A 27,148-nucleotide genomic window follows, 5' to 3' on the forward strand; every position below is an offset into this window, starting at 1 on the left:
CTAATGGGAGAGGCGAACCCAAAAATAACTGAGAGAAAGGAGGGAGCAGGTGGGGACGGAGGATAAGGCTGGCACACCAAAGCGCTGAAATGACAGTTGGGAGAATGGAAGCTGGCAGACTGGGTGCGATGGGGAAGGCCTTCTGGAGGAGGTGTGTTTTTCACAATCAGCCCTTCTGATCAGAGCTCTGAGGCAGCTGCCTCTCTTCTACCTCTGTACCCGCCCGCCGGCCCACCACCCCCACCACCACTTCTTCTCGGTGCTCAGGGACTGAACCCCCACCCTGAGGATCCCCCCCACTCTCTTCCACCCAGTTCCTAGAGACCGACCCCCCCACCACCCTCTAAACCCCCCGACTCATTTCTGCCAAGGGCCCGGGGAACCCTCCCCCAGCAGTTCCTTCTCCTGTCCTGACACCTCCAAAAACCCTCCCCCCAGGGCCAAGACAATGCCACTTCTGGGGGAGATTGGTGATTTCTTTTTACTTTCAGGCCGGGGCGGCGAGCCCCGCTCCGAACACTCCAGGAGGCGGCCCTGCCCGGGATTCGGGGGTCATCAGAGGTGGCAGGCCAGGGCCCGCTGGAACACGGTCCCGATGAGCAGCTTCCGGCCGAACACGGCAGCCACGGAGCTCCCCTGGAGAAGCGACCCGTTGTCGGCGAAGACCGTGGTCACCGTGGGCTTCGCCGACAGGATGTCCTGGATGCGGAGGACCTGGGGGATGCCCGGTTGGCCACATCAGACTCGGAATCACCCAACCGACAAGGACACCCCAGCTCTTAGTACAGTGCTCTGCACACAGTAAGCGCTCAATAAATGATTGAACGAATGAATGACCACCCTCCGGGCACACGCACTGCCCTTCTGGCTGGGGGTGCCTTCCTGCATGAACTGCCCGGGAAAGCGAGGCACGTGCTCCTCACGTTCACCGCCGTGCGCCTGCTCGCAGTGGCTCCCCACAAAGGATACGGGCCAGCGCCCTACCACCCAGCCTCCAGCCTGGGCCTCCACCCCCCTAGAGCCACCGAGCAGGAGGTCAGCCTCGATCCAGCCCGCAAAAAGGTAAATTTAAAAATACTTTTCCTACTTTGGCCAAGATTCTCTCTAAGATAAAACAAATGCTTCAGCACCGGCCATTCGGGACTGGGAAAAGCTTCTTGAGTGCTGGGTCAAGTCTTTTTTGTGAGGCTGGCGTGGTTCAGGATGATCAGCCCTGCCAGCCCTGGAGAAGCATCGTGGTGCAGTGGCTAGAGCCCGGGCCTTGTATTCAGAAGGTCACAGGTTCTAATCCCGCTCTCCCACTTAGTCTGCTGTGTGACCTTGGACAAGTCACTTCCCTTCCCTCAGCCTCAGTTATCTCATCTGTAAAATGGGAATTGAGACTGTGCCCCCTGTGGGATGAAACTGTGTCCAACTGGATTTACTTGCATCCATCCCAGTGCTTAGTACAGTGCCCGGCACATAGTAAGCACTTAACAAATACCATAATTATTATTATTATTATTATTGTGATTCTCCTTAGGGATGCCAGTCAGAAAATCAAGGTTGGATCCCCAAGGCTAATTCCAGTGATAACTACAAGATTAGGTTTGGAGGGAGGGAGGGAGGGAGAGAGACAAAAAAAGAAACACAGGGAGAGAGCAGCGTGGCTCAGTGGAAAGAGCATGGGCTTTGGAGTCAGAGGTCATGGGTTCAAATCCCGTCTCTGCCAACTGTCAGCTGTGTGACTTTGGGCAAGTCACAGTGTGGCTCAGTGGAAAGAGCCCGGGCTTTGGAGTCAGAGGTCATGGGTTCAAATCCCAGCTCCGCCAGTTGTCAGCTGTGTGACCTTGGGCAAATCACTTAACTTCTCTGGGCCACAGTTCCCTCATCTGTAAAATGGGGATGAAGACTGTGAGCCCCCCAGGGGACAACCTGATCACCTTATAACCTCCCCAGTGCTTAGAACAGTGCTTTGCACATAGTAAGCACTTAATAAATGCCATTATTATTATTATTCTCTGTGCCTCAGTTACCTCATCTGTAAAATGGGGATGAAGACTGTGAGCCCCCTGTGGGACAACCTGATCACCTTGTAACTTCCCCAGCACTTAGAACAGTGCTCTGCACATAGTAAGCACTTAATAAATGCCATCATTATTATTATTATTATTAGAGAGAGAGTATGCACAGGGAATGAGATAAGACTGGTTCACACAGGACGATACTACAGCAACCCCAGCTTTTTGCAAAGTGTTGGTCCAGGATGGTACTTCCCTGGGCAGGGACAAGGACCACTGGACCCCCCCGATCGCACCCCAAAATCGGGGCTCACTAACCTCGGACCCCGGAGGGTCTTCGGGGTCATAGTTAAACAGCTTCATGACACTCAGGTGGCACCCGGCCCACACGTCCCCAGTAGATGGGTCTACGAATAAATTATCCACCAGCGTGCCCAGCTCGAGGACCTGGTGGGCGGGAGGGGGAGAGAGGTCGAGGGTCCGGTCAGCAGCTGGAAAATGACATGCCCACGGGGATGGCTGGAGACCTATCCACCCACGGGAAACCTGGAGACCTGCTCGCCCTCGGGAGAGCTGAGAGGAGACTTTATCCCTGTCCAATATGCTTCTCTGGTCCATTCAAGGGACTTCAACTTTTCTTAGAAAATGTAGCTTTGCCACCTCAGAGTTTCACCCCAAGTCTCCCCTCCCAATCAGGATCTGCCCACAAGGCCCCGCCTACATGCTAACCCCATCCCAACCACGGAGAAGCAGCATGGCTCAGTGGAAAGAGCCTGGGCTTTGGAGTCAGAGGTCATGGGTTCAAATCCCAGCACCTCCACTTGTCAGCTGTGTGACTTTGGGCAAGTCACTTCACTTCCCTGTGCCTCAGTTCCCTCATCTGTAAAATGGGGATGAAGACTGTGAGCCCTCCGTGGGGCAACCTGATCACCTTGTAACTTCCCCAGCACTTAGAACAGTGCTTTGCACGTAGTAAGTGCTTAATAAATGCCATTATTATTATTATTATCCCAGCATCTTGCCCACTTAGCTGACTGTAAGCTCCTTGTGGACAGGAAACGTGTCCACCAACTGTTTTACTGTACTCTCTTCTCCATCCAAACTGCAGCCATGTTAATCCAAGCACTTATCCTATCCTGCCTTGACTACTGCATCGGCCTCCTTGCTGACCTCCCTGTCTCCTGTCTCTCCCCACATCAGTCCATACTTCACTCTGCTGCCTGGATCGTTTCTCTACAGAAACGTTCGGGTCACGTTTCCCCATTCTTCAAGAATCTCCAGCATTTGCCCATCCACCTCTCCTTACCATCAACTTTAGGGCCCCTAAATCCTCTTGCCCCCCAACTACCTCACCTCGCTACTCTCCTACTCTAACCCAGCCTGCACACTTTACTCCTCTAACACCAACCTACTCGTTGTGTCTCGATTTTGTCTATGTCGCTGACAGCCTCTTGTCCACGTTCTGCCTCAGACCAGAACCGCCCTCCCACCTCAAATCTGACAGACAATGACTCTCATCCTCTAAGCCTAATTGAAGGCCCAAATCCTCCAAGAGGCTTTCCTTGATTAAGCCTCCCCTCACCCCCTTCTCCCACTCCCTTCTACGTCACCCTGATTTGCTTTGATCATTAGAACCCAGGTCCTCTGACTCCAAAGACCGGGCTCGCTCCACTTGGAAAAGCAGCATGGTATAGTGGGCAAAGCCCGGGAGTCAAAAGGACCTGGGATCTAATCCTGGTTCCTCCCCTTATCGGCAAGTCACTTCACTTCTCTGTGCCTCCGTTACCTCAACTGTAAAATGAGAATTAAGACTGTGGGCCTTACGTAGGACAGGGTCCGCGTCTAACCCAATTTTTTTGGTTCCACCTCAGAGTGCCTGCAACATAGTAAGTGCTTAACAAATACAAGTTTCTGTTATCATTATTATTATTAGGTCTCGCTGCTCCTGGTGATGCAATCCCGACCCTGACTCTGACGTCCCAACTCGTCCCTCGTACCTTGTGCAGGGTGAGATTCCAGTCTCCATGCCTCTCCAGGACATGGATATTCTGGCCCCCGAAGTCGGCCACGTAGAGGAACCTGCAAAATCCATGGGAGGATGGCCAGTTGAGGCAAGCTGCCCGACCTTGGCCACCACCTTGGAAGGAGGTGGCCAGATTGTTGTGACCTGAGGCTCCATTCACTCATTCATTCAATCGTATTTATTGAGCTCTTACTGTGTGCAGAGTACTGTACTAAGCACCTGGGAGGGTACAATAGAACAATAAACAGACACATTCCCTGCCCACAATGAGCTTACAGTCTAGAAGCAGCGTAGCCTAGTGGCAAGAGCACGGGTTTGGGAGTCAAAGGACATGAGTTCTAATCCCGACTCCGCCACTTGTCTGCTGTGTGCCCTTGGGCAAGTTACTTAACTTCCCTGTGCCTCAGTTACCTCATCTGTAAAATGGGGATTAAGGTTGAGAGCCCCACGTCGGACAACCTGATTACCTCATATCTATCCCAGTGCTTAGAAGACTGTGAGCCCATCTTCTAGACTGTGGGCCCGTTGTTGGGTAGGGACTGTCTCTATATCTTGCCGACTTGTACTTCCCAAGCACTTAGTACAGTGCCCTGTACACAGTAAGTGCTCAATAAATATGATTGAATGAATGAATGAATGTTTGGCACATAGTAAGTGCTTAACAAGTACCATAATTATTATAGAGGACTCCAGGGATGGGCTAGTGGCCCGGAGGCTGATTGCTGGTCCTCCTCTGGGTGGGAGATGGGACTGTAAATCTCTGTCGGGGAGAGCCCGGGGACCTTGGGGAGATGCGAGCGTGGAGGGAGGGGGAGAGAGCAGGGGCAGAGATGGAGATTTGGGTGTCATCAGCGCAGAGGTGATAGTTGAAGCCGTGGGAGCGAATGAGTTCACCAAGGGAGTGAGTGTAGATAGAGAACAGAAGGGGACCGAGAACTGACCCTTGAGGAACCCCTACAGTAAGGAGATGGGAGGGGGAGGAGGAGCCCGCAAAGGATACTGAGAATGAATGGCCGGAGAGATAAGAGGAGAACCAGGAGAGGACAGAGTCTGTGAAGCCAAGGTCGGATAGCGTGTTGAGGAGAAGGGGGTGGTCCACAGTGTCGAAGGCAGCTGAGAGGTCGAGGAGGATTAGGATAGAGTAGGAGCCGTTGGATTTGGCAAGAAGGAGGTCATTGGTGACGTTTGAGAGGGCAGTTTCGGTGGAGCGTAAGGGACGGAAGCCAGATTGGAGGGGGTCAAGGAGAGGGTTAGCATTGAGGAATTCGAGGCAGCGGGTGTAGATGACTTGTTCAAGGAGTTTGGAAAGGAATGGTAAGAGGGAGATAGGGCAATAACTAGAAAGGGAGGTGGAGTCAAGAGAGGGGTTTTTTAGGATGGGAGAGACGTGGGCATGTTTGAAAGCAGAGAGGAAGGAACCAGTGCAGAGTGAGCGGTTGAAGATGGAAGTTAAGGAGTTAAGGAGCACACTTGTCTGTTGTGTGACCTTGGGCAAGTCACTTCACTTCTGTAAAATGGGTATTAAGACCGTGAGCCCCACATGGGGCAGGGACTGTATCCAACTCGATTAACTTGTTGATGAGTGCAGTTTGCACCTTGCATAAACAATGTGTTAAACTTAATGCCCTTCAGCATATCACTTCCTGTAATCGCAGCCAGATTGCCTGGTAGGCTCCAAGCTAAGACCAAATGATAATACATATTTGTTTATTCTTTGCATTTCTGTGGCTATTGATTCACCTAATTCTATGTTGTTTGCCTTTGTGGAAGGGATGCCAGGCTTGCGGTTCCCACCTGGCTAATCACAGCCTGATCACTGAAAGCAAGCCAGGGCCACCGTCTTGCTGTGGCCGGGGTGAAGGGTTGAAGGAAAATTAAGATAAATTTACTATTCTATTTATTTTATTTTGTTAATATGTTTTGTTTTGTTGTCTTTCTCCCCCTTCTACACTGTGAGCCCGTTGTTGGGTAGGGACCGTTTCTATATGTTGCCAGCTTGTACTTCCCAAGCGCTTAGTACAGTGCTCTGCACACAGTAAGTGCTCAATAAATACGATTGAATGAATAAAGACCCCGGCATTAACTCCACCCCTGACACACTTAATTAATTAACAGTGGCATTTGTTAAGTGCTTACTATGTGCAAAGCACTGTTCTAAGTACTGGTGGGGGATACAAGGTGATCAGGTTGTCCCATGTGGGGCTCACAGTCTTAATCCCTATTTTACAGATGAGGTAACTGAGCCTCAGAGAAGTTGTGACTTGCTCAAGATCACACAGCAGACATGTGGCGGAGCCAGGATTCGAACCCATGACCTCTGACTCCAAAGCCCGTCCCTTTCCACTGAGCCACGCTGCTTCTCTGCTTCACTTCTTGAGGCTAACTCTTTCTAACATTAACTCGACCCCTAATCCATTTCCTAAACTAACTCTCTCAACAAACACAACCTCCAGCCTTCCACTTATCTCATCCTGCCAAGGTGGAGGGGGTCCTTGGCTTAGGATCGGGAGAAGATAAGAAAAGTGGAGAGGGAAAGAAAACCACACCGTCATCGCAAATGCCAGTAGGGATTGTCTCTATTTGTTGCCGTACTTTCCAAGCACTTAGTACAGTGTTCTGCACCCAGTAAGCAGTCAATAAATACGAATGAATGAATGAATGGATGAATGAATGAATGAATGAAAGAACGAACAAATCATACCCGGAAGAAGCCTGGTGTTCTGGTCAACAAGACTAGTCTAAGATGAGGGGGAAATGACACCGGTCCTCTGAAGGGGAGGCGGAGACTGCCCGGGCCTGAGGGACCTCTCAGGCCTGGAATAATAATCATAATAATCGTGGCATTTGTTAATAATAATAATAATGGCATTTATTAAGCGCTTACTATGTGCAGAGCACTGTTCTAAGCGCTGGGGAGGTTACAAGATGATCAGCTTGTCCCATGGGGGGCTCACAATCCTATTCCCCATTTTACAGATGAGGGAACTGAGGCACAGAGAAGTGAAGTGACTTGCCCAAAGTCACACAGCAGTCAAGTGGCGGAGCTGGGATTAGAACCCATGACCTTCTGAATCCCGGGCCCGGGATCTAACCACTAGACTATGCTGCTGCTCTTAATGGCCGTGCCGGCCCGGCTCTTTAAGGAACTGAACATCGGACGGTACTGGTCGTCTCGCGGCAGGAAAACTCTCCGCTCGGGTCGGGCCGGGTACAGTTGGGTTCTTTGCGATAGCTGAATCTTGGATTCTCTGTTGATTGCATGCTGTATATTCAAGTATCTAGTTTTTGACTAAGTTGTGGTGGTTATCCCCATGGCAGCCCTAACACACACACCAACCCGCTAATATAATCTCAGGTAATGAATTGGTCACTTGGGATTCCACACTTGTATCTACCCCAGAGCTTAGAGCAGTGCTTGGCTCATAGTAAGCACTTAGCAAGTACCACTATCTCTAGACTGTAAGCTCTTCATGGGCAAGAAATGTGCCTGATTACTGTTGTGACCTTTCCATTATGGGTAACCCTGACAAGAGACTATCTCTCAAGCATCAATCGTATTTATTGAGCGCTTACTATGTGCAGAGCACTGTACTCAATGTTATACTCAATGGTATAGCTCTAAGCTCCATCAGTGTACACAAACTCTCCTGCCATGTTAAGGCATTGATTCATAGGAGAGAATGTACATATCTGCAATTAATTTATTTCTATTAATATCTGTCTCTTCTACTAGACTATGAGCTTGTTGTGGGCAGGGACTGCATCTGTTTATTGTTGTATCGTACTCTTCCAAGTGCTTAGTACAGTTTTCTGCACACAGTAAGCACTCGACAAATACAGTTAAAAAAATAAAATACCATCATCATTATTATTTTTCCATTTTGTAGAGGAGGAAATGGAGGCCCAAGGAGGTTCACTGACTCGCTCAAGGTCACTCAGCAGTCCTGTGGCAAAGTGGGAACTCGAACCTGGCTCCTCTCAACCCCTTCCGAATGAGGCCACCCTGCTACATCATCATCATCATCATCATCAATCGTATTTATTGAGCGCTTACTGTGTGCAGAGCACTGTACTAAGCTCTTGGGAAGTACAAGTTGGCAACACATAGAGACAGTCCCTACCCAACAGTGGGCTCACAGTCTAAAAGGGGGAGACAGCTGCATCCTCTGGGGGATTTAGAACAGGTCGCCTCCCAAGAGCCCAGCGTTCAATCAATCCCTTCCATCAATCTATAGGAATGCTGCCCTCCCACCCCTACCTCCATCCCATTCATTCATCATGAATAATGGGAGTAAATCAGGGCAGAGGGAAGTGAAAGAAGAGGAAAGGGGAGCTTAGTCAGGGAAGGCATCTTGGAGGAGATGGGCCACCAAAAAGGTTTTGAAGGCGCGGAGAGTAATTGTCTGTCGGATTTGAGGAGGGAGGGCATTCCAGGCCAGAAGGAGGGCACAGGGGAGGCATTGGCAGCAAGACAGACAAGACATAGGCACAATGTGAAGTTTGGCATTAGAGGAGCAAAGTGTGTGGGCTGGACTAGGAGAGTAAAGAGGTGAAAGTAGGAGGGGGCAACATAATGGACGGTTTTGAAGCCAATGGTGAGGAGTTTTTGTTTGATGCAGAGGTGGATGGGCAACGACTGGAGTTTCTTAAGGAGGGGGAAAACTTGAGCTGAACGTTTTTGTCGAAAAATGATCCGGGCAGCAGAGTGAAGTATGGACTGTGGCGAGGAGAGACAGGAAGCTGAGAGGTCAGCAAGGAAGTTGACGATAGAGTAATCAAGGTGGGAAGGGATTAAGCACTTAGTACAGTGCTCTGCACATAGTAAGCGCTTAATCAATATGATTGAATGAATGAGAGGATGTGATTGTATCCACAGACAACGTACTTGTGGTCGGGAGAGATGGCGATTCCGTTGGCTAAGGTGAAGCCTTGGGCCACCATCTTGATGCCCTCCGGGCTGGAGAACACCACGTTGGTCCACGACAGGCCCAGGAACAACTCCAGCTGGGCCAGCAGCGGCTGGGTGAAGTAGTGGTCGTTGGTGGCGTAGAACCGATCTGGCCCAAGGGCGACCAGGTCGTTCACGCTGGGAGGGAGGGAGGGAGGGAGAGGCATCAGGGAAGCCTGGAACTGGTGTCCCCGGTCTCAGGGGGGACCCAGTTGGGGCCCCAAGTACACACCTATGACAGGAGCACGTGCACATTCATTCATTCAATCATATTTATTGAGCGCTTACTGTGTGCAGAGCACTGTACTAAGCGCTTGGGAAGTACCAATTGGCAACATATAGAGACGGTCCCTACCCAACAATGGGCTCACAGTCTGGAAGGGGTAGACAGATAACAAAAAAAACACAAGTGGACAGGTGTCAATGCTATCAGAATAAATAGAATTATAGCTACCTAAGCACGCACACGTACCAACCGTCAATCAATCGTCTCTTTTGAGCGCTTACTATATGCAGGGCACTGTACTAAGAGCTTGGGAGAGTACAGCCAAACAAAGTTCATAGACCTGTTCCCTCTCTAAAAGGAGCTTACATTCTAAAGAGGGAGAGAGATGTGAGTATGAAGAAATAAATTTAGGATATGGACATAATGATAATTGCGGCATTTGTTAAGCGCTTATTAGGTGCCAAGCTCTGTACTAAGTGCTGGGGTGGATACAAGCAAATTGAGTTGGACACAATCCCTGTCCCTCATGGGGCTCACAGTCTTAATGCAGTTTGGCTCAGTGGAAAGAGCATGGGCTTGGGGGTCAGAGGTCATGGGTTCAAACCCCAGCTCTGGAGCTTGTCAGCTGTGTGACTTTGGGCAAGTCACTTAACTTTTATGTGCCTCAGTTACCTCATCTGTAAAATGGGGATGAAGACTGTGAGCCCCACATGGGACAACCTGATCACCTTGTAGCCTCCCCAGTGCTTAGAACAGTGCTTTGCACATAGTAAGTGCTTAACAAATGCCATCATTATTATTATTATTACTATTAATGCCCATTTTACAGATGACGTAACTGAGGCCCAGAGAAGTGAAGTGACTTGCCCAAGACCAAACTGCAGACAAGTGGCGGAGCCGGGATGAGAACCCATGACCTTCTTTCCCCCTTCTAGACTGTGAGCCCACTGTTGGGTAGGGACCGTCTCTATATGTTGCCAACTTGTACTTCCCAAGCGCTTAGTACAGTGCTCTGAACACAGTAAGCGCTCAATAAATACGATTGAATGAATGAATGGATGAACCTACATCCTCTGGGTTTCAGGCCTGTGCCTTTTCCACGAGGCCATTCTGTTTCTCATCACACTCCATCCTCATCTTTCTCGCTCTCTCAACTGCCTGCAACACTGTGGATCACCCCCTTAACCCAGAAATATTATCCAACCTTGGCTTCGCTGACACTGTCCTCTCCTGGTTCTCCTCCTATCTCTCTGGCCGCTCCTTTTCAGTCTCTTCTGTGGGTTCATTCATTCATTCATTCAATTGTATTTATTGAGCGCTTATTGTGTGCAGATCACTGTACTAAGCGCTTGGAAAGTACAATTTGGTAACAGATAGAGACAATCCCTATACAATCCCTGAGAAGCAGCATGGCTCAGAGGAAAAGAGCCCGGGCTTTGGAGTCAGAGGTCGTGGGTTCAAATTCCGGCTCCACCAATTGTCAAAGTCTTAATCTCCATTTGACAGATAAGGTAACTGAGGTCCAGAGAAGTGAAGTGACTTGCCCAAAGTCACACAGCTGACAAGTGTTAAATGGTATATAAGTGCTTATTACATACCTGTATATATGTATATATGTTTGTACATATTTATTACTCTATTTATTTATTTATTTATTTATTTTACCTGTACATATCTATTCTATTTATTTTATTTTGTTGTATGTTTGGTTTTGTTCTCTGTCTCCCCCTTTTAGACTGTGAGCCCACTGTTGGGTAGGGACTTTCTCTATATGTTGCCAACTTGTACTTCCCAAGCGCTTAGTACAGTGCTCTGCACACAGTAAGCGCTCAATAAATATGATTGATTGATTGATTGATTGTCAGCTGTGTGACTTTGGGCAAGTCACTTAACTTCTCTGGGCCTCCGTTTTCTCATCTGTGAAATAGGGATGAAAACTGTGAGCCCTCCATGGGACAACCGGATCACCTTGTAACCTCCCTAATGCTTAGAACAGTGTTTTGCACATAGTAAGCACTTAATAAATGCTATTATTATTATTATTATTGTTATTATCATTATTATTACAACAATGGGCTCACAGTCTAGAAGGGGGAGACAGACAACAAAACAAAAAGTGTAGATAGGCATCAATAACACCAAAACAGATAAATAGAATTATAGATATATACATATCATTAGTGAAATGAATAGAATAATAAATATGTACAAATATATACAAGTGCTGTGGGGTGGAGAAGGGGGTAGAGCAGAGGGAGGGAGAGGAGAAGGGGGCTCAGTCTGGGAAGGCCTCCTGGAAGAGGTGAGCTCTCAGTAGGGCTTTGAAGGGAGAAAGAGAGCTAGCTTGGAGGATGTGTGTCCTCTTCTGTCCCCCGCCCCCTAACTATAAGGGTTCCTCAAGGTTCAGTTCTGTGTCCCCTTCTATTCTCCATCTACACCCACTCCCGTGGAGAACTCATTCGCTTCCAAGGCTTCAACGACCACATCTATGCAGATGATTCCCAAATCTCCCTCTCCAGCCCCAATCTCTCCCTCCTTCTCTGCAGTCTCACATTTCCTCCCGCCTTCAGGACATCTCCACTTGGACGTCCCGCCGGCATCTCAAACTAAATATGTCCAAAACAGAACTCCTCATCTTCCCATCCAAACCCTGTCCTACCCGTGACTTTCCTTTCACTGTAGACAGCACCACCAACCTCCCAGTCTCAGATAATTCTTGACTCATCTCTCTCATTTAAACCACATAGTCAGTCTTCAAATCTTGTCAGTTCAGCCTTTACCACATCGCTTTCCTCTCCCTCCAAACTGCTACCACCCGAAATGCCAATACTTTTCCTACCCTGCCTTGATTACTGCGTCACCCTCCTCACTGATTTCCCTGCCTCTGGCCTCTCCCCACTCTAGTCCACACTTCACTCCACTGCCAGATCATTTTTCTACAAAAATTCAGTCCATATCTCCCCGCCCCTAAGGAACCTCCAGTGGCTCTCCATCCACCTCCTCTTCAAACAGAAACTCCTTACCGTTGGGTTTAAAGCACTCATTCAGCTCACACGCAGTGAGTGCTCGATGAATTCCATTGATTAACTCCTTGATTCACACCAGGAGCTGGAAATCATTTTTTCCTCTTTCTTCTTCCTCTAGTTTACTGCCTGCCTCCCTGACAACATCGTAAGCTCCTTGATGGCAAGGATCAGGTCTACCTACTCTATTGTAATCTCCCAAGTGCCCAGTACAGTGCTCTACACAGAGTAGAGTGGAAGCTCCTTGAGGGCAGGGATCATGTCTATGGCCTCTACTGTACTCTCCCAAGCTCCCAGTGCAGTGGTCTGCCCTCAGTAGACTGGAAGCTCCTGAGGGCCAGGATTTGGAGGAACAGAAGCAGCATGGCTTAGTGGAAAGAGCCCGGGCTTGGGAGTCAGAGGTTGTGGGTTCTAATCCCAGCTCTGCCACTTATCAGCTGTGTGACTTTGGACAAGTCATTTAACTTCTCTGTCCCTCAGTTACTTCATCTGTAAAATGGGGATGAAGACTGTGAGCCCCACATGGGACAATGCAGTGTGGCTCAGTGGAAAGAGCACAGGCTTTGGAATCAGAGGTCATGGGTTCAAATCCCAGCTTCGCCAAATGTCAGCTGTGTGATTTAACTTCTCTGTGCCTCAGTTACCTAATCTGGAAAACGGGGATTAATAATAATAATAATGATAATAATAATGGCATTTATTAAGCGCTTACTATGTGCAAAGCACTGTTCTAAGCACTGGGGAGGTTACAAGGTGATCAGGTTGTCCCACCGGGGGCTCACAGTCTTCATCCCCATTTTACAGATGAGGCAATTGAGGCCCAGAGAAGTTAAGTGACTTGCCCAAAGTCACACAGCTGACAATTGGCAGAGCCGGGATATGAACCCTTGACCTCTGACTCCAAAGCCCGTGCTCTTTCCACTGAGCCATGCTGCTCCTCAAAACTGTGAGCCCCCCGTGGGACAACCTGATCACCTTGTAACCTCCCCAGTGCTTAGAACAGTGCTTTGCACATAGTAAGCGCTTAACAAATACCATTATTATTATTATTGTATCTACCCCAGCACTTAGAACTGTGCTTGGTACATAGTAAGTGCTTAACAAATGCCATCATTATTATTATTATTTATTATCATTAGGCGGCAGGAAGGGGGCTTTAGGCCGGCCCAGGTCTGGCAAACAGCCAGGAATCCAAGGATCACTGCTGCTGTGTTCAGGCTCCAAACTAGCTGGGGAAAAAGACACAGCTGGACCCTGTGGGGAGCAATGTTTTATTTTTAATGGTATTTGTTAAGCACTTACTAGGTGTCAGACACTGTGCAAAGCACTGGGGCAGAAACAAGCTTATCAGGTTGGATACAGTCCCTGTCCCACATGGGGCTCACAGTCTTAATTCCCGTTTTCCAGTTGAGGGAACTGAGGCCTAGAGAAGTTAAGAAATTAAGAAGCAGCATGGCTTAGTGGGTAGAGCACGGCCCTAGAAGTCAGAAGGACCTGGGTTCTAATCCCTGCTCTGCCTCACGTCTGCTGGGTGAATTTGGACAAGTCACTTCACTTCTCTGGGCCTCAGATCCCTCATCTGTAAAATGGGGATTAAGAGTGTGAGCCCCATGTGGGACAGGGGTTGTGTCCAACCTAATTAACTTGATCTACCCTAGAAGAACAGTGTTTGGCACATAATAAGTGCTTAACAAATACCATTATCATTATTAAGTGACTTGCCCAAGGTCACTCACTCAGCCACAAGTGGAGGATTAGGGGCCAGGTCGTTTTGACTCTCAGGCCCGCGCTCTATTCACTAGACCACACTGCTTCTCAATGGTTCTCAATGCGCTAGGGCCTTGCTTTTGATCCCTACTCAGGAAGGGGGACAGACAGGAGGCAGGAGGAGATCAGGACCCCCCCACCCCCCCATTCCTCTGACCAGCCTCCCCCCACCCCCGCCCCCAGCCCCACGGGGCCCTCAGTTGGCACCTGTACAGCAGCGGGTGTTGGATGGTCTTGATGTGGGTGAGGATCTGTGCGTCGGCCTCAAACCTGAACAGCTCCAACATGGTGTTGAGGTGGGGGTGGTTCACCACGTACAGGTTCACCGTGCCAGCTGCGGGCAGAAGAGGGCCACCCCCCACCCAGGGCATGAGCAGGGCCCATCAGAGGGCAGCCGGGCCCACCCCCTGCTTCCAGCCTGGCCAGCGGCCCACCCATCGGTCCTTAAAATGACCCCATGGGGAGAGGCTCCACTCTCTCTGGTTTTTTCCTGTTCTAGTGTGTTGATTTCCAGTCCTCCTCCAATCTTTCCTGCTGTCACTGAGCCCTGCTTTATTTTTGCTCACCCCCCACTCCCACTTTGCCCCAAGTCTGCTCCAGTGTGCGGCCCCCAGCCCTAGCAGATCGGCCGGCCTGTGCAGCCCTGACCAGCCCGGGGTAATAATAATAATGGCATTTGTTAAGTGCTTAATATGTGCCAAGCACTGTTCTAAGCACTGAGGGCGATACAAAGTAATCAGGCTGTCCTACCTGGGGCTCACAGTCTTAATTCCCATTTTACCAAAGAGGGAACTGAGGCCCAGAGAATAGTAATAACAATAATAATAATAATAATGGCATTTATTAAGCGCTTACTATGTGCAAAGCACTGTTCTAAGCGCTGGGGAGGTTACAAGGTGATCAGGTTGTCCCAGGCGGGGCTCACAGTCTTAACCCCCATTTTTACAGATGAGGTAACTGAGGCACAGAGAAGTTAAGTGACTTGCCCAAAGTCACACAGCTGACAATTGGCAGAGCTGGGATTTGAACCCATGACCTCAGACTCCAAAGCCCGTGCTCTTTCCACTGAGCCACACTGCTAATAATAATAATAATAATAATAATAATAATAATAATAATGATAATAATTGTGGCATTTGTTAAGCACTCACCTTGAGCCAGGCATTGGACTAAGCACTGGAGTAGATACAAGGTGACTGGATTGGACACAGTCCCTGCCCTAGGTGGGGCTCACAGTCTTAATCCCCATTTTACTGATGAGGTAACTGAGGCCCAGAGAAATCAAGTGACTTGGCCAAGGTCACACAGCAGACATGTGGCAGAGCCAGGAGTAGGACCCATGTCATCTGGCACTTAGTACAGTGCTCTGCACACAGTAAGCGCTCAATAAATACGAATGAATGAATCTGGCAACTGAGAGCCCTGCCTGACTTAGCCTCCTGGCTCCTGTGGTGACATCCCTGGGGCCGGGGTGCAGGTTCGGTCTCAGTTCGTGGTCCACTGGGACCCCAAGTCTTTTCTTCTGCCCTTGACATCCCTGGGGCCGGGGTGCAGGTTCAGTCTCAGTTCGTGGTCCACTGGGACCCCAAGTCTTTTCTTCTGCCCTTGCCCCCTGCCCCCAACTCCCTGGCCTGGTTTGGGTCTCTGGTCCTTAGGGGCTTATTCCTGTTGAATCCCCTGCTTTTTCCTCCTACAGCATGGAGCAAATACTCTGCCCAGGGAGCCGGGAAAGCCGGAGACCAGGGTGGAGGCAAAACTTCGTCCTCCCGGGCAGGCCCAGCACTGTGCCCAATGCCCCACTTACCCTCCAGCCTCACCCTCTCACTCCGCTGCTCCCCAGTGGGCTCTGAGCACCAATGCCCCCTCCTGCCCACCCCTACCCTCACCCTCCAGCTCCAACCCACTCCCCTTTGCTTCTAATAATAATAATGGTATTTATTAAGTGCTTATTATGTGCCAAGCACCGTTCTAAGCGCTGGGGGAGATACAAGGTCATCAGGTTGTCCCACATGGGGCTCACAGTCTCCATCCCCATTTTACACATGAGGTCACTGAGGCCTAGAGAAGTCAAGTGACTTGCCCAAGGTCACCCAGCTGACAAGTGGTGGAGCCGGGATTCAAACCCACGACCTCTGACTCGCAGCCCGGGGCTTTTACCACGAAACCACGCTGCTTCTCACCCATTCCTGCCTGCACTCACCCTGTCCTGCCTGCACTCACGCACTCCCAATCGCTCCCTCCAGCTCCCCATCGGTCCCACCCACTCCAATCCTCTCCCGCCAACTCCCAACTGCTCCCCATCGCTCCCATCCACATCCAATAGCTTCCACCCACTCCTGCCCTCTCCCATCCACTTTGGCCCTCTCCTGCCAGCTCACATATGCTCCCCATTGCTCCCATCCACTCTCGCCTTCTCCCACCCGCTCCTGTCCGCTCTAGCCTTCTCCCACCCTCTCCTGTCCTCTCCCACCTGCTCCTTTCCTCTCCCACCTTCTCCCACCCGCTCCTGTCCTCTTCTGCCCTCTCCCACCTGCTCCTGTCCTCTCCCACCTTCTCCCACCCACTCCTGTCCTCTCCCGCCAACTCCCAACTACTCCCGATCTCTCCCACCCACTCCTGCCAGCTCCCACCCTCTTCTGCCCTCTTCCACCTGCTTCTGTCCTCTCCCCACTGCTCCCAATCACTCCCACCCACTCCTGCCAGCTCCCAACTGCTCCCGTTGGCTCCCACCTACTCCCTTCAGCTCTCACCCGCTCCTGCCCTCTCCCACCTGCTCCCACCCTCTCCCGCCAGCTCCCAGTCGCTCCCACACACTCCCGCCAGCTCCCAAATGCTCTCAATCGCTCCCGCCCACTCCTGCCAGGTCCCAATTCATTCAGTCATATTTACTGAGCACTTACTGTGTGCAGGGCACTGTTCTAAGCACTTGGAAAGTGCAAGTCAGCAACATATAGAGACGGTCCCTACCCAACAACGGGCTCACAATCTAGAAGTGGGAGACAGACAATGAAACAAAACAAGTAGACAAGTGTCAATAGAATTAAAATAGATAAAAAGAATTGTAGATAGATACACATCATTAATAAAATAAAGAGAATAATAAGTTTGTACAAATATATACAGGAGGGGAAGTGGGTAGAGCAGAGGGAGGGAGTAAGGGCGATGGGGTGGAGGAGTAGAGGAAAAGGGGGGGTGGATCAGTCTGGGGAGGCCTCCTGGAGGAGGTGAGTTCTCAGTAGGGCTTTGAAGGGAGGAAGAGAGCTAGCTTGGCGGATGTGCGGAGGGAGGGCATTCCAGGCCAGGGGGAGGACGTGGGCCGGGGGTCGACGACGGGACAGGCGAGAATGAGGTGCAGTGAGGAGGTTATTAGCAGAAGAGTGGAGGGTGCGGGCTGGGCTGGAGAAGGAGAGAAGGGAGGTGAGGTAGGAGTGGGTGAGGGGATGGAGAGCCTTGAAGCCGAGAGTGAGGAGTTTTTGTTTCATGCAAAGATGGATGGGCAATCGCTGGAGATTTTTGAGGAGGGGAGTGGCATACCCAGAGCGTTTCTATAGAAAGATGATCCGGGCATTAGAGTGAAGAATAGACTGAAATGGGGAAAGACAGGAGGATGGCAGATCAGAAAGGAGGCCGATGCAGTAATCCATATATTCAATCATTCAATCATCTTTATTGAGCATTTACTGTGCGCAGAGCACTGTACTAAGCGCTTGGGAAGTCCAAGTCGACAACATATAGAGACGGTCCCTACCCAACAACGGGCTCACAGTCTAGATGGGGGAGACAGACAACAAAACAAAACATGGAGACAGGCGTCAAAATCATTAACAAAATAAATAGAATAGAATCCAGTCGGGATAGAAAGAGAGATTGGACCAACAAGGTAGCGGTTTGGATGGAGAGGCGAATCTCAGCGATGTTAGCTCCCACCCGCTCCTGTTCTCTCCCGCCAACTCCCAACTGGTCCCACCGGCTCCTGCCTTCTGCGGATCGCTCCGCACCCACGCCCCGTTCAGACAGACCAGGCCCAAACGCCAGCCCCCAGAGGCCGGCCAGTCCTTCCCGGCCCAACGCCCCGCAGGAGGTCTCCCCCACGGCCAGGCCGGGGTCTCACCTGAGTCCACGAAGGCGCTGATGCCGTGCGGGTTGAAGGAGTCCTTGTCCAAGGCTCCGCGGATGTCCAAGGTCCGTGGCTGGGGGTCCTCCTGGTTGAGGTCCAGGAAGAGGATGGCCCCCGGACTGTCCGGAGCGAAGCTCTTGATCCCCGGGTAGCGGATACCCTGCCCCAACACACCGCTCCGTCAGCCCGCCCTGTACATCAAAACTGGGGAGCCTTCCCCCTACTACAACCCCCTACTACGACCCCCGTGCCAGGGTCATCGGAGCATGGGAAGCCAGAACTCAGGCTGGTCCTTCCCGGCTGGGGAACCCAGGCATTCCCGGGGACCCGGCCGGACCTTTTAGACTGTGAGCCCACTGTTGGGTAGGGACTGTCTCTATATGTTGCCATCTTGTACTTCCCAAGCGCTTAGTACAGTGCTCTGAACACAGTAAGCGCTCAATAAATACGATTGATTTATTGACCCCTGGCCCCCTGTCCACCTCACCCCACCCCACCCCCAGGAGAGTTGCCCCTCGCCCCCCACTTCACCCCCAGAAGCAGCAGGGCCTAGTCGCTAGAGCCCAAGCCTGGGAGTCAGAAGCCCCTGGGTTCTAACCCTGGCTCCACCACTTAAATAATAATAATAATAATAATAATAATGGCATTTGTTAAGCGCTTACTATGTGCCAAGTACTGTTCTAAGCACTAGGGGGGATACAAGATAATCAATCAATCAATCAATCGTATTTATTGAGCGCTTACTGTGTGCAGAGCACTGTACTAAGCGCTTGGGAAGTACAAGTTGGCAACATATAGAGACAGTCCCTACCCAACAGTGGGCTCACAGTCTAAAAGATAATCAGGTTGTCCCACATGGGGCTTATAGTCTTAATCCCCATTTTACAGATGAGGTGACTTTCCTTCCCCTCCCCACAGCACCTGTATACATATATATATGTTTGTACATATTTATTACTCTATTTATTTTATTTGTACGTATTTATTCTATTTTATTAATATGTTTTGGTTTGTTGTCTGTCTCTCCCTTCTAGACTGTGAGCCCGCTGTTGGGTAGGGACCGTCTCTATATGTTGCCAACTTGTACTTCCCAAGCGCTTAGTACAGTGCTCTGCACACAGTAAGCGCTCAATAAATACGATTGAATGAATGAATGAATGAATGAAGTGACTTGCCCAAACTCACACGGCTGACAAGTGGCAGAGCCGGGGTTAGAACCCATGACTTCTGACTCCCAAGCCTATGCTCTTTCCACTGAGCCACGCTGCTTCTCATTTTTGTCTGCTGTGGGGCCTTGGGGAAGTCATTTCACATCTCCGTGCCTCAGTGACCTCAAATGGGGATTAAGAGTGTGAGCCCCATGGGGGACAATCAATCAATCAATCAATCATTCGTATTTATTGAGCACTTACTGTGTGCAGAGCACTGTACTAAGCGCTTGGGAAGTACAAGTTGGCAACATACAGAGACAGTCCCTACCCAACAGTGGGCTCACAGTCTAAAAGGGGGAGACAGAGAACAAAACCAAACATACTAACAAAATAAAATAAATAGAATAGATATGTACAAGTAAATAAATAAATAAATAGTGTAATAAATATGTACAGACATATATACATATATACAGATGCTGTGGGGAAGGGAAGGGGGTAAGATGGGGGGGATCGAGAGGGGGACGAGGGGGAGAGGATGGACTGGCTCGTATCCACCCTGGCACGTAGAACAGTGCCTGGCATGTAGTAAGCGCTAAACAAATACCACAATTAGCCGTTAGGCAAGGTGGATAGAGCACATGCCTGGGAGTCAGAAGGTCATTGGTGCTAATCCCACCTCTCCCCCTTTGCTGTGTGACCTTTGGCCAGTTACTTCACTTCTCTGGGCCTCAGTTACCTCATCTGTAAAATGAGGATCAAGACTGGGAGCCCCACGTGGAACAGGGGCTGCGTCCAACCTAACTTACTTGTACCACCCCAGGGCTTAGTACAGTGCCTGGCATATAGTAAGTGCTTAACAAATACCATAATAGTAATAATAATTATTATTCACAACACAGGATCCACTGGCCTGCCAGGGGTGGGGTGGGGGAAGTCAGCAGCCAAAAAATACCCTAGAGCAGATGATCCACCTAGCATTTGTATATTGGCACCAGAGGGCATTTGTAAACTTTACAAATCACCAGTTGGCTTCTTCCACCTGGCTCACCACCTCCGCCTGGCTTCCCTCACTTCCTTCTCACACCCTTCCTTTGGGAGAAGGTAAACTCACTGTGGCAGGGAATGTGTCTGTTATGTTGTCAGATTGTATTTTCCCAAGTGCTTGGGACATTGCTCTGCACACAGTAAGCGCTCAATAAGCAGCGCGGCATAGTCATGGGTTCTAATCCTGGCTCTGCCACTTGTCTGGCCTGGGTTCTAATTCTGCTCTGCCAATTGTCAGCTGTATAACCTTGGGCAAGTCACTTAACTTCTCTGTGCCTCGGTTACCTCATCTGTTCATTGAGGATTAAGAGTGTGAGCCCCATGAGGGACAGGGACGGTGTCCAACTTGACTACCTTGTATCTTTCCCAGCGCTTTGAACAGTGCTTGACAGGGAGTAAGCGCTTAACAAATACCATTAAAAAAAAATACAGTTGACTGACGGGCAATCGCTTGGTGACCTCTCCATCCCCCCCGCCAATCTCTGGCTCTGTTGCCTTTGCCCTCTCATCCCATTCTCGCCTGTTCCGCCATCGGCCCCCGGCCCACGTCATCCCCCGGGCCTGGAATGCCCCCAATCCCTCTGCCCATCCACCAAGCTAGCTCTCTTCCTCCCTTCAAGGCCCTACTGAGAGCTCACCTCCTCCAGGAGGCCTTCCCACACTGAGCCCCTTCCTTCCTCTCCCCCTCGTCCCCCTCTCCATCTCCCCCATCTTCCTTCCTTCCCTTCCCCACAGCACCTGTATATATGTATATATGTTTGTACATATTTATTACTCTATTTATTTTACTTGTACATATCTATTCTATTTATTTTATTTTGTTAGTATGTTTGGTTTTGTTCTCTGTCTCCCCCTTTTAGACTGTGAGCCCACTGTTGGGTAGGGACTGTCTCTATATGTTGCCAATTTGTACTTCCCAAGCGCTTAGTACAGTGCTCTGCACATAGTAAGCGCTCAATAAATACGATTGATGATGATGATGATGATTCTCCTCCTCCTCTTCTCCAATTTCAGTGTAACTTCCCAGGCTCTCTCTGGCTTTCACCCCTGGTAAAGGCTGTTGAAACCTCAGGTTCCACCCCTTCCTCTCCCCAGGGGACCCCTGGCATGGATGTGCCAGTCTTGGGGTGGGGGGGGTCCCCTACTTCTGGATAGACAAGGCTGCCAAGGGGGCTGGGGGGAAGAGGGGGAAACCCAGTAAGCTCAGTAAGCAGCGTGGCATAGTCACGGATTCTAATCCTGGCTCCACCACTTGTCTGCTGCATGGCCTCAGTTCACGTCTCACTTCTCACTTCAAGCTTAGGGCTCTGCTAGAACCTATAATAACAATAATTGCAGTATTTGTTAAGCGCTGACTATGTGTCAGGCACTGTACTAAGCGCTGGAGTGGATACAAACAAATCAGGTTGGACACAGTCCCTGTCCCACATGGGGTTGGCAGTCTCAATCCCCATTCTACAGATGAGGGAACGGAGGCCCTGAGAAGTGAAGTGATTCGCCCAAGGCCATACAGCAGACAAGGGGCAGAGGTAGGATTAGAACCCATGACCTACTGACTCCCAAGCCCGTGTTCTACCCGCAACATCATGCAGCTTATCATCTTTTAGACTGTGAGCCCACTGTTGGGTAGGGACTGTCTCTATATGTTGCCAACTTGTACTTCCCAAGCGCTTAGTACAGTGCTCTGCACACAGTAAGCGCTCAATAAATACGATTGATTGATTGATTGATCGATGCATCTGTTGGCCCGGAATAGGGAAGGGCCTGAGATGCGGAGAGAGAAGAGAGGTAGGAGCAAGGCAGAGGACTTGATAAGCAAACGTCCAGGAGATGTCCAGGAAGCGTCCGGGAGAGGCAGTGACTTGGAGCAGTTGTGTGCTGGGAATGCGTCTGTTAATCGTTGTATTGTCCTCTCCCAAGCGTTCAGTACAGTGCTCTGCACATGGTAAACACTCAGTAAATAGGACTGAATGAAGCAACGGGTAGAGACACTCACAGTGCTGAGGAAGGCCAGTCCATTGGGCAGGATTTCAATGTCCTCCGCCCCGGTCTCTGCAGATAAGAAACAAGAACTTTGGTCCCTGACGGTTGGCCCTGGCCTGACCCAGGCCAAGGCTCAGGTCCAGGCCCAAGGACCCGGTCTCTGGCCCGTCTCCAACTGAGGCACAGTGTGCTGGTTGCCCTCCTAGACACACACCAATCCCCCGGCCTCTCCCCGGGCCCACCATCTCTCCCGACCGGCCAGCACGTCGACTGGGCCTGTATGGGACCCCTCTGACATCCTGTGCTCGGTTGCCCTTTCTGCAGGGCAGAGTCCAGGCCGCCACCGAGTCGGGGCCCGAAAGGGAAATGGGGAAGGTCACTGACAGACGCCCCTGCGGTCTTCTCCGCTTAGAGAAGCAGCATGGCTCAGTGGAAAATAGCACGGGCTTTGGAGTTAGAGGTCATGGGTTCAAATCCCGGCTTCTCCAATTGTCAGCTGTGTGACTTTGGGCAAGTCACAATTTCTCTGGGCCTCAGTTCCCTCCTCTGTAAAATGGGGATGAAGACTGTGAGCCCCCTGTGGGACAACCTGATCACCTTGTAACCTCCCCAGTGCTTAGAACAGTGCTTTGCACATAGTAAGCACTTAATAAATGCCATCATTATTATTTTTCTCCCACCCGGCCGGGGTTGGCGTCAACCTGCCGACCTCCGCTCCGGCTCCCAGGATCTCCTGCCCCCTCAAACCGGCCAAACATTGCCCTCACTCCCACCCATCCAGTGCCCCAATAGAGGCCGCACCCTGCACCCCTCAGCCCCGCACCCCCAGCCCCAACAAGTCCCCGCACCCCGTATCCCCGACCCGGTCACAGGCCGGAAGGGGGTCACAGACATGGGTTTGGGGGGAGTTGGGGGTCATGGGCCCAGTGGAGGTTACAGGAAGGATGATGGAGAGGAGTGGTCACAAGCAGGTCGAGGACGAAGGCCCCAGGTCCCTGCACCCCCTGTTTCCCTCAAGCCCCGTCCCCCGCACCGATTCCCGGGATCAGGCGGCAGCCCGGCAGGCCCACGGGATCCAGTTTTCGGGAAGCGTTCAGTCGGCTCCTGCGGGAGCAACCGGAGAATTACGGTGGGAGGGAAAGTGGGGGGTGCCTGGGGGGGGGGGGGGTGTTCAGGGCAGAAAGCAGGGGGGCAAACGGGGGGAGGAGGAGGACCAGAGGGTGGGGGGATGGAGGGTGAAGGGCAGGGGGTGGCCAGGGTGACCAGGGCAAAGGGTGAGGGGTGGGAGGGGTGGGAGGGGTGAGGAGGGAACAGGGGTTGGGATCTGGGGGTTGGGGGGTGGGGTTGAAGGTCCAGGCACTGGATCAGAGATCAGAAGTCAGGAATCAGGGCAGGGTCATCCCCTCCCAGTCAGTCAATGATATTTTTTGACTGCGTACTATGCATGGAACACTGTCCTAAGCACTCGTGAGAGTACAACAATCCTAATTCTGGTTCTTCTTAAGTGCTTATTAGGTGCCAAGCACTGTCCTAAGCGCCAGAGTAGATACAAAATACAGCCACTTGTCTGCTGCGTGACATTGGGCAAGCCATTTCACTTCTCTGTGCCTCAGTTCCCTCATCTGTAAAATGGGGTTGAAGACTGTGAGCCCCATGTGGGACAACCTGACTACTCTGTATCTACTCCAGTGCTTCGAACAGTGCTTGGCACAAAGAAGGTCATGGGTTCTAATCCCGGCTCCTCCACTTGTCCGCTGTGTGGCCTTGGGCGAGTCACTTAACTTCTCTGGGCCTCAGTTACCTCACCTGGAAAATGGGGGTGGTGACTGTGAGCCCCACCTGGGACAGGGGCTGTGTCCAACCCGATTTGCTTGTATCCACCCCAGCGCTTAGTACAGTGCCTGGCACATAGTAAGCGCTTAAAAAATGTCACAATTATTATTATCATTGGTTAGTGCTTAACAAATAACATCATTATTATTACTTTTATTAACAGAATTGGAAGACACGTTCCGTGCCCATGACGAGTTTCCAGTTGAGAGGAGGGGGGCAGAGGTTAAGTTAAATCAATTCGAATTAAATTAAGATAAGTAAATTAGAAGCCGCATGGCCAAGTGGCAAGAGCCCGGGCTTGGGAGTCAGAGGTCCTGAGTTCTAATCCCAGCTCCGCCACTCGTCTGCTGGGTGACCTTGGGCAAGTCACTTCATTTCTTTGGGCCTCGCTGATCTCATCTGTCAAATGGGGATGAAGACTGTGAGCCCCACGTGGGACCACCCGATGACCTCGTGTCTACCCCAGCGCTGAGGAGAGGGCTTGGCATATAGTAAGCGCTTAACGGTTACCATCATCATCATTATTATTATAGTAATTTCTAAGGCGTGTGACTTTGGGCAAGTCACTTTGCTTCTCTGTGCCTCAGGGACCTCATCTGTAAACAGTGCTTTGCACATAGTAAGCGCTTAACAAATACCAACATTATTATTATTATAAAATGGGGATGAAGACGGCGAGCGCCCCGTGGGACAACCTGATCACCTTGTAACCTCCCCAGCGCTTAGAGCAGTGCTTTGCACATAGTAAGCGACTAATAAATGCTGTTATTATTATTGTCATCATTATTATTATTATTGTTAAGGCCCCGGCCCCCAGTTGAAAGCATGAGGGTCTGTCCCCGTCGGGGGGTCAATCAATCAATCAATCAATCAATCAATCGTATTTATTGAGCGCTTACTGTGTGCAGAGCACTGTACTAAGCGCTTGGGAAGTCCAAGTTGGCAACATATAGAGACAGTCCCTACCCACCAGTGGGCTCACAGTCTAGAAGGGGGAGACAGAGAACCAAACCAAACACACGAACAAAATCAAATAAATAGAACAGATATGCACAAGCAAAATAAATAAATAAAAAAATAAATAGAGGGGTGGGGCCCAAGCAGCCCCGGGCCCGGGCCGCCCCTTCCCCGCAGCCGGCGACCACCGGGCCACTGAGCCGGGCCGGGGGCTTTGGGCCCCCCGGGCCCCGCTCACCTGAAAGTCACGAAGCGCTCGCCGAGCAGCGCCAGTCCGAGCCCCAGCACGGTCAGCGCCAGAGGTTTCCACATGGCCGGAGCGGGCCAGGAGGACAAGGAGGAGGAAGAGGAGAGGGAGGAAGAGGAGGAGAGGGGCCCGGAGTGGGGCGGCCGGACCCTCACAACTGCTCTCTCTCCTCTCTGTCCCTCCTCTGTCCCTCCTTCTGTCCCTCCCTCTCTCCCCTCTCCCCCTCCCTCTCTCCCTCCCCTCTGTCCTCTCTCCTTTTGTCCCTCTCTCTGTTCCTCCCTCTCTCTCCCTCTGCCCCCTCTCTCTCCCCCTCTCCTTCCTTTCTTCCTCCTCTCTCTCTCTCCTCTGTCCTCCTTCTGTCCCTCCCTCTCTCCCTTCTCCCTCCTCTCTCCCTCCCTTCTCTTTCTCTCTCTCCTCTCTCTCCCTTCTCTCTCTCCCCTGTCGCTCTCCCTCCTCTCTCCCTCCTCTCTCTCTCTCCTCTGTCCCCCTCTCCCTCCTCTGTCCCTCATTTCTCTCTCCCCTCTCTCTCCCTTCTCTGTCCCTCTCCTCTGTCCCTCCCTCTATCTCTCTCCCCCCCCCTCCTCTCTCTCTCCTCTATCCTCCTTCTATCCCTCCCTCTGTCCCCTATCTCTCCCCTCTCCCTCCCTCCCTCCCTCCCTTCCTCTCTCTCCTCTCTCTTCTCTCTCTCTTCTCTCTCTTTCCCTCCTCTCTCTTCTCTGTCCCTCCTTCTGTCCCTCCCTCCCTCTCTCTCCTCTCTCCTCTGTCCCTCCCACTCTCTCTCTCCCCTCTCCCTCTTCTCTCTCCCCTCTCCCTCTTCTCTCTCTCCTCTGTCCTCCTTCTGTCCCTCCCTCTCTCCCCTCTCTCCCTTCTCCCTCTCCTCTCTCTCCCTCCTCTCTCTATTTCTCCTCTCCCACTCCTTCCCTCCCTCTCTCCCTCTCTCTCCTCTCTCCTCTCTCTCTCCCCTCTCCTTCTTCTCTCTCTCTCCTCTGTCCTCCTTCTGTCCCGCCCTCTGTCCCTCCCTCTCTCCCCTCTCCCTCCTCTCTCCCTCCCTTCTCTCTCTTTCCTCTCTCTCCCTCCTCTATCTCTCCTCTCCCCCTCCTTCTCTCCCTGCCTCTCTCTGTCCCTCCTCTCTCCTTCCCTTCTCTCCTCCCTCCTTCTTCTCTCCCTCCCTCCCTCTCCCACTCCTCTCTCCCTCCCTCTCTCCTCCTCCCTCCCTCCTTCTCTCTTTCTCTCCTCACTTTCTCTCTCCCTCTCCCCCCTCTTCCTCCCTCTCTCTTCCCCTTCTCTCTGCCCCCCTCCCCCATTATTCAATCACATTTCAATCATATTTATTGAGTGCTTACTATGTGCAAAGCACAGTACTAAATGTTCAGGAGAGTATAATATAATAGTAAACAGACACATTCCTTGACTACAAAGAACAAAGAGTCTAGAGAAGCAGCATGGTCTAGTAGATAAAGCATGGCCCTTGGAGTCAGAAGGACCGGGTTCTAATCCCAGCTCTGCCACTTGTGTGATCTTGGGCAAGTTACTTAACTTCTCTGTGCCTCAGTTCCCTCATCTGTAAAATGGGGATTGACTGTGAGCCCTATGTGGGACAACCTGATTACCAGGTATCTACCCCAGCGCTTAGTGCAGTGCCGGGCACATAGTAAGCACTTAACAAATAACCACCATTATTATTCTCTGGGCCTTAGTTACCTCATCCGTAAAACGGGAATTAAGCCTGTGAGCCCCTTGTGAGAGAGGGACTATGTCCAACCCGATTTGCTTGTATCCATGCCAGCACTTAATACAGTGCCTGGCATAGTATTATTATTATTATC

The 27,148-nt window shown here is 51.0% G+C and overlaps 1 protein-coding gene across 2 annotated transcripts; it reads right to left on the reverse strand.

The window, feature by feature from the left end:
* Nucleotides 1–463: 463 nt before the first annotated feature.
* LOC119922182 (serum paraoxonase/arylesterase 2-like) lies at nucleotides 464–25,503 on the reverse strand. Of its 2 annotated transcripts, XM_038742162.1 has the most exons (9): nucleotides 25,314–25,501; nucleotides 23,319–23,389; nucleotides 22,299–22,354; nucleotides 18,099–18,264; nucleotides 14,195–14,321; nucleotides 8,909–9,109; nucleotides 3,998–4,079; nucleotides 2,319–2,447; nucleotides 464–714 (listed from the first exon to the last, which is right to left on the reverse strand). In XM_038742162.1, exons 1-9 carry the CDS (start codon nucleotides 25,385–25,387, stop codon nucleotides 556–558), a joined length of 1,065 nt encoding a protein of 354 aa, XP_038598090.1. In that variant the 5' UTR covers nucleotides 25,388–25,501; the 3' UTR covers nucleotides 464–555. The 2 variants fall into 2 exon arrangements, with proteins under 2 accessions (XP_038598090.1, XP_038598095.1); XM_038742167.1 differs by lacking the exon at nucleotides 8,909–9,109 and having other exon boundaries at nucleotides 25,314–25,503.
* Between the last annotated feature and the right edge of the window lie 1,645 nt (nucleotides 25,504–27,148).

This window comes from Tachyglossus aculeatus, chromosome 2 (genome assembly GCF_015852505.1).
Source record: "Tachyglossus aculeatus isolate mTacAcu1 chromosome 2, mTacAcu1.pri, whole genome shotgun sequence".
NCBI classification, from domain to species: domain Eukaryota; kingdom Metazoa; phylum Chordata; class Mammalia; order Monotremata; family Tachyglossidae; genus Tachyglossus; species Tachyglossus aculeatus.

Excerpts from the sequence above, each read along its gene's own strand:
- LOC119922182 (XM_038742162.1), bottom strand. The coding sequence starts at position 25,387 with ATGTGGAAACCTCTGGCGCTGACCGTGCTGGGGCTCGGACTGGCGCTG. Across the intron at positions 9,110-14,194 it reads CAACACCCGCTGCTGTACAG|CGTGAACGACCTGGTCGCCC; the intron begins GTGCCAACTGAG and ends CCTCCCTCCCAG. Across the intron at positions 4,080-8,908 it reads GCCATCTCTCCCGACCACAA|GTTCCTCTACGTGGCCGACT; the intron begins GTACGTTGTCTG and ends TGGATTTTGCAG.